The 12759-nt window shown below is 37.1% G+C and overlaps 1 protein-coding gene across 2 annotated transcripts in view; it reads left to right on the top strand.

The window, feature by feature from the left end:
• Positions 1–12759, top strand: part of SLC24A3 (solute carrier family 24 member 3) — a 715880-nt gene that overhangs the window by 652866 nt on the left and 50255 nt on the right. Inside the window, exons 9-12 of one of the 2 annotated variants that reach the window (XM_074287758.1) lie at positions 996–1049; positions 6339–6472; positions 8045–8205; positions 9114–9384. In XM_074287758.1, the coding sequence (XP_074143859.1) occupies positions 996–1049; positions 6339–6472; positions 8045–8205; positions 9114–9384 (620 nt within the window). Of the gene's footprint in view, positions 1–995; positions 1050–6338; positions 6485–8044; positions 8206–9113; positions 9385–12759 lie in introns of both variants that reach the window. The other variant, XM_074287757.1, reaches the window with a different exon arrangement.

The following is a 12759-nucleotide window of genomic DNA, read 5'->3' as shown; positions in this document are numbered from 1 at the left end:
CTCTGAGGGTCTTTCTTTCACCATTCTAAGTCCATGCCTTTTCTCTCGCCTTGCTCCTCTCAGCCAATGAAGAGCTATTATCTCTCTTCGAATGTAGTGCATAAGACTGTAGGAGGGTCAAACCTACCTGAAGGTAGAGGGCCAAATTAGGAAGAATACTGATAGACCAGAGAGAAGGCTCAATAGAAAGCAAGGAAGAGAATGAAAAGCCTTGAGTTTCCATCATATGAGGGATCAGTTAAAGGAATTTGGGAGATTTACCATCCTTTCAAAGAGTATTGAGATACATACATATACATATACGTGCATACATTTTATATACATATATATATATATACACACACACACATATATGGTCAGGTAGGCTTCACCTTCCTTCAGTCTTGTGGAATTGCATACAAAGGAAGATAATGGCTTTTGATTGAGAAGTTTTGGGGAGATTATGTGTGTATATGTGGGTATTATATATTTACATAGATATTACATATATGTCGTCTCTCCCAAGAACATATGAGCTCTTTGTGAACAGGAACTGCTCTGTTTACATCTTATCCCCAGCACCTTGCACATGGTATATTAATAAATTAATAAACATTTGTCGAAGGATTGTTCTGGTTGGCCCCAGAGGGCAGATCCAGGAACAATTGGGTGAATGACTCAGAGAAGCAAATACAGACTTGATTTAAGGTAAAAGTTTTCCTCCTCATGGGAGCACTTCCAAAGTGCAGTGGGTTGTCTCCAGACTCACTAGAGGTCAACCACAGTATGGCTGATGATGGTGATATTGTAGTAAGGATTGTCATTCAGGGACTAGGTGGAAGTTGGGGTCCATTCCAACTTGGAGAGTTTTTGAAACACTTCAAGCCTATGTAAGATTATCTTGTCCATGCTAATAATGGTTGGGGCTAACTTAATGTTAGATTTGTTTTTTTGCAACAGAAATATAAATGATAACTATTTGTTTTTATTATAACTTGCTTTTACTATTTTTGCAGGTGGGAGTCTTTAGTGCTAGTGCTAATGTACATTATCTACATCATTATTATGAAGTAAGTAATACACAATGTTTCCTTGGTTTCTTTCTCGACACTCTTTCTTGATTCTATGCATTGTAGCATTCTGGGGAAATGACTGGAAGGGGAGAGAGGAAGGTAGAGTTACAGAACAGTGACAATAACAATAACAAGGCTCCTTCCAACTCCAATTTTTCCAGTCAGAAGAAAGGAGCGTCTTCTTGATCCAACAACCCTATTCCTCTTCCTTTTCTCAATAAAAAAGATAAAATCTTTCTTCCATATGGATAATTACTGTCATGTATGTTTGGGAAGGGGACAGTGTTACTTTCACTTTTTGCAAAGTTTTTGAAATTATAAAAAGTTTGACTTTATTAATTGGCAGGAGAGATTGACAAAGTAGCTAGTGTTTTGTTCCAGGTCATTGTCACTAGAGGGTACTCCAAGCCTTTGCACTCCCTTCAATGTATAGAAACAGATAAGCTGAACTTAAAAAAATAGTTAAAATTCTATTGTTGTTGTCTTGATTATAAAACTGAATGCTGTGAAATTGTATTGGTCCAACTTGGCCCCAAAGAAAAGATATGAAAAATCTCTTTTTTCATCTTCTTGGCAAAAGTGAGCGATATGGATGTGGAAGACTACAAATAATGTCAAATTTCTTCCATGTTTTCCTCAGTTTTGCTAAACCATTTTTTTCTTTTTTATTCTTTGTTATAAGGGATAATTCTCTGGGAGGAGAAAGAGGGAGGAATATTAGGAAATAAAAGTGTAAAACTAAAATAAGTCAGTAAAAATTTTGTGAATGATATGAAAAATTGCTAGGTGACATAATTCTTCTCTCTGGTGGCCATACCCCACGTGAGTTCTTCCCTGACTCAGCTCTTCCACAGTCACTTTACAGTATCTCAGAGTCCGTCTCCCCAGTTAAATTTGTCTTCCTATATTGATTGGAGGGTGAAGCCCTTGCTTTTTGCCCTAGGCAGACTGTGTGATTCTGCTCCCAAGCAATAAAATGGCTCATGTCACCTCTGATTGACAGATGTTTTGGTTTGACTTTCCAAAAAGTCTTTCCTTCAGAGAATACTGATCAGTAAAAGAATTCCTCAACAAGTAATTACTTGGTGTGCACCCAGTACTGCTAAGGCACCATGCAAACCAAAGGCACTGTGAAAGAGTCAGGGTGGCTTTCTAAAAGTGTCAGGCTTGGAGCCAAAAGACCCTGGTTTTTTGCCTGAAATTACTTTACTAGCTTTGTGATGCTGGACAACTCACATAAAGTTTCAGAGCCTATTCTCCTCATCTATAAAATGGGACTACCAATACTTGCATTACTAACTTCATGGGATTATGATGCCCTGTAGAAATATAAATTATAATAACAACAGCTAGCATTTAAGATTTTCAAAGCTCTTTACTTACATTATCTCATTTTATTCTTATAACAATCCTATGGTTGGGGAAGTTAAATCAAAGAAGAGCTCACTTGGGATGTGACCACCAAAGGGGAGGTATTGTGCCATCTAGTAACTTCTCATTTCAATTACTATATATAGTCATTTATTTTAGATGCTATTACTATCCACATTTTACAGATGAGACGACTAAGGGTAAAAGACATTACGTAATTGCCCATAGTCACAAAGCTAGTAAGTCACAAAGCTATGTCACCTGAGGTAGGATCTAAACTAAGGTTTTCCTGACTCCAAGTCCAACACTATTCTCTGTGCTGTTTAACTACATATTTATTATTATTATTATTATACGAAGCGTTGGTGGTATCTTGGTTTAGAACTCTCAATTGTTTGAAATAACCTGTTATATTGGGAGTTCCCTGTAAACAATGCAAATCATAATCCAGCTTATCCTTCAAGACTTTTGTCCACATCTTTCCCTAAGTTCACTCCAAGAGACCCACTTGGTACAAGACCCCACATGGCAAGAGCCATGCACTGAGGCTCTCCACCTCTCATCCCTTGTTCTCATAATGTGACCAGCTTATATTTCTCTTCCTACTATAGGAATCTTATCAGAGGAACTTTGGAAAATAGAAAAGATTCCATCGAGAAAATACATGATAAGAATAGAAGAATAGAAGAAGGGGTTCACTGCTCACATTAGATAAAAATCAAATATCTTTCCCAATTGAATAGTGGGTCTTGCTCAGTGTGAGCTTCACTGTGTTCTTTAGGATTAGAGCACCTAGGGGATGAGACAGGGAAATTACTCTATTGGTCATCTCATTCTGTATTCTTGTTCAGTTATGTCTGATTCTTTGTGGCTTCATGGACCATGGCCTGACAGACCCTTCTATCATCCACTTTCTCTCAGTCTGTCCAAGTTCATATTCACTGTTTCCATGACACTATCCATCTCATCCTCTGCTGTCCCCTTCTCCTTTTACCTTCAATCTTTCCCAATAAGTCCTGTCTTCTCATTATGTATCCCTACTGCCCATCACTACAATTCCCCATGATCAGTGTCTGGAGGAACACATGCAAATGGACATCATAATACAGTGAGCAACTAATCTCCTCCATTACTAAACATATGCAATATGAAAACCATTGGTGTGTCTATCTATGCTGACTTCTCCAATGTTACTTCCGTTCCAGCTGTTCTAACTAACAAGATCCAAATAAAATGGGGATTAAAGCTTCAATCTGTGTTTCTCACACACACACCCCTTTACATTTTTTCATAAATTCCACTCTGAAGTTCTAAATTGGGCTAACTCTGCTGTTTTAGTTTCATCTCTGCAATTGAAGGCTTTAATCATTAGGACTGTGTTGTGTATGCTTTTTCCCGCAATTTATAAAATTGCATCTTTTCACAATTAAACAGCTTTGGGTGCACATACAAAATTTAAAACACTCAATTAAAAACACAAAATAGAAATGCAGCAGTTAAAAACAGCACATATTAGCACATTTGTGTCCTCCTGGGAAGACCAACTTAAAGATAGATCTTAACTTTCTGTCAGAAGGTCAAAAACCAAGCTCAGCTGGCCACAGAGGTAGGAGATTTTACAGCAATAACTTCATTCCCATTAAAGGAAGTGTGCCAGAAGACAAAGCAGGAAAGGGGATTTCTCATAATTAATCTGAACTTTTTTCACTTTCAGAACAGTCAGAGAAGCAGGGTAGAGGGGGGAGAAAGCAAAGATCTGCTACGCACCAGAAATTTGCTCTGGTAGTCTGATTTTTTCAGGCCTGTTTTATTTATTGGAGGCTTTTGGACTATAAAGGATGAACAGCTAGATGGTACAGTAGATAGAGTGCTGGCTCTGGAGTCAGAAAGATTCACCTTCCTAAATTCAAATCTGACCTCAGACATTTAATAGCTGTATGACCCTGGACAAGTCACTTTACCCTATTTGCCTCAGTTTCCCCCTATGTAAAATGAGCTAAAGAAGGAAATGGCAGACTACTCTGCCCAAAATGAGGGTCACAGAGTTGGACATGACTGAAACGACTTCACAACAATAATTTGAACCATAAGGAAATGGTCACAGAATCATAGAATCTAGAGCTGGAAGAGGAAGTGAAGATCCACCTCAACCTAGTCCAACTCCTTCATTTTATAGAGGAGGAAATTTGGGCCTACAGGTTAAGTGACTTACCCAAAGTCATGCAAGTTATAGATATAAAAGCCAAAATTTAAATCTAAAACATTTGACTTAAAAGCTCATGTAGCACTCATGTGTGGATAATAATCCAGCCATACGCTTCTTCCCTGAATATATTAACACTCTTATGTGCCAGTTTTAGTACTGTGTGGTGCCCTTTATTAGACACCATAAGGAATTCCACTGGCTTGCCTTTCTTCTGACAAATAAATGTTCTATCAGGCCTAAGAATTATAGTTCAGAAATAATGCCCAAATCCAGTTTCACGTAATGCTACCATTGTAAAGCAAAAACTAGGACCTCTGGAAACCATCAAACTTCTTTGATTAGTGGCCAACTCTTAATAGGAAAAAGTGAGTCGCACCATCCCTAGGGTAAAGTCATCATCCACCCCCAGCTAAAGACACCAGAATTTCACCCTATAGAATACAGACACTAAGTAGCTCAACTGTTCTATGTCTTACCACAGTTTTTGATTTATCAATCCAGAGACTGTTAGAGATTTCAGGGCACAGGTACTGATGTATGTCTCAAAAACTGTATTCCCCTCATGAATTGCCACCGTCTATCCTCATGTTCTGACAACCTAGCAGCCAGCCCTGTACACATACTCTGCCCCCCAAAAAAGGTCATAAGATCATAGATTTAGAGGTTTGAAGGAACCTTGAGACAACATGTCAAATCCATTTGTCAAGGCTAAAATTTACCAAAAAGGTAAACAGAATCACATTTTTTGTGCAAAATAACATTGGTTGACAAGAGCATGCTTCCTCTCAATAAATAGGTCAATGGCTTGCCTCCATTTATGCCAAAAACCTTGATTAAAAGGATAGCTCCCCTTTTATAAGCTGTGGGGAATACAAAAGAAGGAACAGAACAGGGTAGATGACATCATGGCATTGAGGATGACTGATTATGAGTTGTTATATAGAGAGTTATAGAGTTGAAACACAGGGAACAATATAATCGGTTGAAAGTTTGGTGATGGAGACTAGCAACACCTTTCAAGAGAGTCTAGGTGTAAGATAATGGGCCAGACTTTTGAGCAGCAAATCGGATGACCTTGAAGGATAGCTAAGTGATGTAAAGATATTAGATCAAACTCCCTTGTGTTCACATGCATTCCCCAAAGACAGCTAAACTCCTTGAGGTAAGAATAGATCATTGGTTAGCAGGCAAATTATATTTTTAAACTTAACCCATGATAGACCAAGTAAATTCTGAACCAAGTTCAGAAACAAAGAACCATGACTTAAATAATTATAGAAAAAAAAGCAATTAATTGTAAATAGGATCAATAAGAAAGTGCTACAGGATCAATTCAATCTTCTCACATTCTTTGTAGAGATGGGGAGCTGCGACTTATTTAGGATCATAGAGGTAATAATGAGCAGAGTTAGAATTTGAATCTAGGTCATCTGATTCCTAGTTCTTTCTCCTATTACAAAGTTGAATTTATATCCTGTGGGTTTATGCGTTTGTGAGACAAGTTATGGAGCCCAAAAGGAATGTGGACAATAATTAAAATGTCAATAATGTAGGCTGATAAAATTCAGGTGGTTTTCCTATGTACTTAGCCCAATTAGCTAGGCAGATGAAGTGGTATCATTGAAACAGCCACACTTGTGCTCAAGAATGGAGAAAAAGCTGCCCAAACTCCCTGAAGTCCTTTTTGTTTCATTTTTTTCCCATTTTAGATACAATGCTTGCATACATCAGTGCTTTGAGAGGAGGACAAAGAGTGCTGGGAACATGGTCAATGGGTTGGCCAACAATACTGAAATTGATGACAGCAACAATTGTGATGCAACGGTAGTGCTCCTTAAGAAAGGTAACCGCGAAGGTACAAAACTCCAGAAGAGGTGCTAGAAAATGGCTTATTTTGTCTTTTTCCAAAGCTTCATAGAGGGCATGGGCAATTCCTCAAGGAAGTTGAACATGATTATTAGGATTAAAAATACCAGGTATTCAACCAAACATTTTTTTTTAATCAAGCATCCCATATTAAATTTCCCATACTGGGTACCTAAAGGAAAAAATCTTCTTGGGCAAGTAATTATTCTGTACGTCCTTTATTCCACACTTCATGTTTAAATGCAGGAGAAGACTATAAATTCATATTTGGAGACTAAGCAGCTGGAAATACACTCATAAAAACTCAGATTAAATGTCAATAGTTGGTGATTTAGTGAGGTAGAGTGTACAATAGTTGAAATATATCTTCAAGCTATATAGCCTCAATTTCCAGTATTTGAAATAGACAGAAAATTACTTTTTTTTCAGAGATTCAACTAGATCATTTAACTAATTCACTAAAACACTAAAGAGCAAAAATTTAGCATGAAGGTTCCATTCAATTGAACAAACAATATTTCTTTGTATGGCAGCATACACAATTTATTTTAACTCAAGCTGTGATGTTTTAATTTTCATTAACATAGCAATTATTCTGACTTAATTAATTTCCTTTTCAAAGCTTTTCCTTGAAATGCTGAGGTTTTACTTTTCCTTGCCCTCCCCCGACTCTGTTTCACACAGGCTTTTCTTTGCACCAGAAATAAATTTTAAGACACACAGATTATTTCTAATTTCTTCCCTGTCTCTCCACTAAAGGTTATAGATGACTGCTCTGTTTTTTTTTAAATTAAGGAACTTTTAAAATATTTCTTGTCAAATACTTTCACATTTCATGAAAGATCAGGTCATTAAGATTTAGGTATTTGGTTCCATACAAATACAGTATTTGTATACTGGCCTGTTTATAGTCCAAAGGAGAAATACTCCCAGAAAACTAGAGTAATTAACCTGTTTATTCAATATATTTAAGTGATTATTTCAGAAATCTATAACTTAGAAAACAGAGGAAAACAAGGGGATAAACTTTGTATACTTATAGGATGCCAAAAGACCTCTTATTCATTGGCAAGTATGGGAGGAATAACTAGATTTTTTCAACACAGAGAATTCTGAACTAACAAATCATTATAAACATTCCTGGAAACAAAAACATATATATACACACATATATATGTATATGTATATATGAATATATATATATATATATTACCCATACGTAGACAGATAAGTTTTATTTTCTAATAGCTTAGCTAACATAAGTTTTTAGTGGATGGGTAAGCATGTCACACTCAGACTCATATTCTAGATTAGAGTTCAGGAGGATTTTGAAGATTATCTGATTCAACTCTATTTTGTTACCAATAAGAAACTAGAGCTCAATTTATCTCAATTTCCTCTAAAACTTATTTTAAAACTACTACTGATCAATACTTTTCACCAGTTTCAAGAAAGTTTTTGATTAGTAATTTGGACTTTTCTCCAAGTGGCGCTTATAATAAATCTTGCTGCTCCCTTGTATTAACTTGAGTGTTTCTTATTTACACAGCAAATTTCCACCGCAAAGCTTCAGTGATCATGGTGGATGAGCTACTGTCTGCATATCCACATCAACTCTCTTTTTCTGAAGCCGGGCTCCGGATCATGATTACCAGCCACTTTCCCCCCAAAACTAGGCTCTCCATGGCCAGCAGAATGTTGATTAATGAGGTAATACGCAGCTTTTCTGAAAATGGGGCAAAGAGATGAAGGGAGGGAATGTTTTCCAAGAACCTGACTACAAATTCAAAACAGTAATGATTTGTGATTTCATGAGAGTGCAAAAATCCTTGTGAGAGAACTCATTTCACTGATTGAAGGCTGTAAGGGATCATGGGTAGCAGATAAGATCTAAAAGGTTGACTAGAATATTGAGAAACAACTTGCCATGTTCTTTCAGTATCAGAGGCAATTAAAAGTCAATCTTCCTGATGACAAGTTCAGCACTCTCCTCTAGACCAGACTGCATCATAGTATAACCAATAATTGCCCAACAGCTATTTCCCAAAAATTCAGCTTACTCAGCTAGAAATGAGCTCTTTCATCACATTTTGTGAGATAAGAATCCAACTGTGATATAGACAAAATTTTGGCTCTCTCTCTCAATTCCCTTTTGGCTGTTGTGTGTGTGTGTGTGTGTGTGTGTGTGTGTGTGTAGCTCTTGGCTCCCTACCCTTTCTCTTCCTAGCAGTTTTCAGCATCCATTTTAATAAAATACCAGCATGAGAGCTTGCACTGAGAGCTGGGTGCTTTAAAGGGCTTTTGATGAAATTATTATAAATATGTTCTGTTGTCCCCTTTACCCTACTACTCTTTAAACCACTATGTGCTCTGTGTTTTGGATTTTTTTAACCACGCAAAAGGTTCACTGAGCTAACTATTATTTTTGAGTAATCACCATTCCCATTTACTAGCTCATTTAAAGGGGCTCCAAGGTCTGCATTTCTTCATGACTGAGTTATATAAATTCTGTTAACCTGCATTCGGGGTCTGCCCTTACTTATGAAGAGTCTGCATCATTCACAACCCTTTCATTGACTTTGGCTGAATAAAGAATGTGTGAACTTCTTCCCTTCCAGAGGCAAAGATTAATAAATAGCAGAGCATATGCAAATGGAGAATCAGAGGTGGCCATCAAAATCCCCATCAAGCATGCTGTTGAGAATGGAACAGGACCCAACAATGCCCCAGAAAGGGGTGCAAATGGGACCCGAAGGGATGATGATGTTACTGAGGCTGGCAATGAAACTGAGAATGAGAACGAGGACAATGAGAACAATGAGAATGATGAAGAAGAGGAGGAGGAGGAGGAGGAGGAGGATGGACCTTACACTCCATTCGACCTACCCTGTAAGAGGTCCTAAGTTCTTGCTTGTGTTTAAGAATAATTTTAAGCCCATGAGGCCCACAAGTAATTTTCGTCATCTAATGAGTCAGTTTACATGTATTTTTGTTTATTTTGTTCAGTCATTTTCAGTCATGTCTCCATGACCCCATTTGGGGTTTTCTTGGCAAAAGATACTGGAGTAGTTTACCATTTCCTTCTCCAGTTCATTTTGCAAATGAGCAACTGAGACAAACAAGGTTGGCTTGCTCAGGGTCACACCATAGATAAATGTCTGAGCCTGGATTTGAACTCATGAAGATGAGTCTTCCTGATTTCAAGCCCAATGTTCTATCCAATAGCTGCCCCAAAACATTTATACTGAACAGGAAAATAGATTCTATTATGCACCTCCAATGAATTCCATTCACTACTAAATACTTGAGGAATGTGAATATTAATTAATTACTAACTATAGATTGAATGATTATTCATCATTTAAAGATGAATCCCTCTATCACTCTGAATCCTGATAGGCTCTCAATAGCTGTACTCTCTGTTTTGTGACCAAAATTTAAAAATAAGTCACATATGTTAAGTTTTTTCTCTAGTAGAGAGATAATTATACACTCAAGAGAAGGGTGAATCATAGACTGATCATTTGAAATGGTACGAGGCCTTGGCTACCAGTGAACCCTAACTGGAGGCTCCAGGTAATAAAGAGATAGCTACTGGGAGCCCATTAGTGGGTAGGAGAAAGATGAAGGAAGCAGAAAATGAAGCAATTTAGCAACTTACACATGCAGGGGATAGCCCACCCATTGGTTTTGAACAAGATAGTGGTTCCCAAATTAGAAGGCTAAAGGCTGCTGCTCCAGCAGTATGACTAAGAAAATGATTATGGTGGGGAAATTGTTGGGCCTTGAGCCAAGCAAGCAATGGCAAAAAGAATGCACCTGAGCCTAAATGTTCTGCCTCCAGCCTTCCTTCCATCCTCCAGAGAGCAAGATTTATTCTGTGGCATGTCACCATTAGAAGTAATTGGGGCTCTTTGTCATGAAGTCTGTAATTAATAGAAGTTTAGGATGTACTTTCCCTGTTCTTTTCTTAGTGTTTTCCAAGGAAGTTTGATACTTACAGCATAGTAATAATAATGTTTATATAGTAGTTTAAAGTTTTAAAAAGTATTTTACAGATATTTTCTCATTTTGAGTTTTACAAACTTTATATTAGATATTATTATCCTCATTTTATAGATGGAGAAAGTGAAGTTAAATTTCCTACTAGTGGAATTTAACCTGAGTGGGACAATTATTTTGGAGGAAGACTTCCTCCTTTCCTCAAATTATACCATGAATGGAAACTTAGACAGTTTTAAGGGAGGTATAGCATCTAGAACTCCAGGATGAGAATTTCCCTGTGCTCTGCTTTGTCTAATATGGGTTCAATCTTTATTATCTCATAAACTCTTTTGTCAGTCTAGTGAAGCTTAGGAGCCCCTTCTCAAAATCAGATATTTTAATAATACTTATAATACACTGAGTAATATTTGAAGATATTTGAAGGAAATGGTCATTTCACTTCAAATTTTGTTGTTGTTTTTGTTTCTATCCAAGCCCTGGACCCTCTGAAATCTCTCCATGGGTCCCTTATGGGTCCATAGAGTCAAGGGTAGCTCTAGTCTAGACCATGGTCTGGCAAATTGTGTTCAGTTCATTGAAATTCATTGGAAAAACTAGCACAAGTGAATAGAAGAGGAAACCATATGGTTGGGGCACAGAAGAACAATGCCATACAAAGGCTAACTGAAGGAACAAAGGTGTTTAACACTCAAGGGGACATGATAGTGGTTTGCAAGTATTTAAAGTTCTGTCATGTGGAAGCAAAGTATTTAAAGATCTGGCCACAGAGCTAGAAAGAGCTGGGTCTACGTCATGTCTCTGATACATATTGGCTATGCAAACTGGGCAAGTCTCTAGGCAGTTCTCTCAAGATTCTGACTTCACAGAGAAGGCATCAGCTTGTATTGGTAGAGGGATTGTCCTCAGTCAAGCATTCCCTCACTAACAAAATTACAGCATCCAGTCTCTATCCCACGTGGAAAGGGGATTAGATCCCAGCATGATGTAATGGAAAGGACATTGGATTTGAGGTCAGAGGCTTTGGGACAAAGCTCTGTTATACACTAAGTGTGTGACCTTGAGCTGGTCCTCCTATGGGAATGTTTTCCTCATCTACTGCAAAAATGAGAATGGAATAAGATGATTCCTAAGCTTCCTTCCAACAATATAACAATTTAAAGCCTGATTTACTTATTTGTTCGTTTGTTTCACCCTAGAAAAAAACAGAGGATAATAAGCAAAAATTGTAGAGGGGAATATTTAAACTTGATACATGCTGATGATTAAAACTAACAAAAAATGGAATGAGTTGCTGCTTCAAGCTTCTTCCTTCATCTTAAAGATAAGATGGCATGATCACTTTTCAGGGGTTTCTTTCAACTTCAATTTCGAGATTCTGTGGTCCAATTGATGCTAATTTTGCATTATTGAAAAAGCCAGTACAAATGGCAAGCACCATTTAATCAAATCTTGGTGGACAGTACACAGTATATAATCCAGAGCTTTCTGAGGGCTGAGTAGAAATTTGCTTCATGATCAACTTCTAAACAAATTAAGTAACATATATAATGTGCTTTAGAAATTTTAAATTGCTATATAAATGTTACTTGTTATCATTAAAACAAAGAATAAGAAGGAAGTTCCATGTTCATAATTATCATTAATATTATCACTAAAAATAATAATGGCCAAAAATAAGTAGGGAGATCCATACTTATTAGTTCCCCTAAGAAAATCAAGGCCAAAATTATCAAATTTTTACATGTTCACAGAGTTTTCTCAGTGGAAAAAAAATCAGTCATTTTTGCCACTCACCGATATATTTTCTTTTTTCTTCCCTCCTGATCCATAAGGAAAAAAATTCATTTTGAATGCCTTACTAGGGAAAGATGCTGGAAGTGTGCTTTAATTATCATAGGAAACTTCTATGTGAGGAAACTTCCTCTACCAATGTAGGGCAGCATGTTCTGCCACTCAATCTCATATATTAAAGGCAAGTTAGTTTTGGTGGATAGAGCTCAAGCCCTGGAATCAGGAAGACCACAGTCCAGACCAAACCTCACTTAACCTCAGTTTCCTCATCTGTAAAATGAGATAACAAAAAGCACATCTCTCCCAGAATTGTTGTAAGAATCCAATGAGAGAGTATTTGTAAAATATTTGTGTATGAGAGAGTATTTAGCATAGCATCTGGCCCATAGGAGGTGCTATAATAAATATTAGCTATCACTATTATTATTATTATGGTAATCTGGATAGTATAGTAGCTAGAGTACTCGA

The sequence above is a fragment of the Sminthopsis crassicaudata genome, chromosome 2, assembly GCF_048593235.1.
Source record: "Sminthopsis crassicaudata isolate SCR6 chromosome 2, ASM4859323v1, whole genome shotgun sequence".
Lineage (NCBI taxonomy): Eukaryota > Metazoa > Chordata > Mammalia > Dasyuromorphia > Dasyuridae > Sminthopsis > Sminthopsis crassicaudata.
Note: the sequence above shows the minus strand (reverse complement) of the source record. Positions and strands in the feature narration are given on the sequence as shown.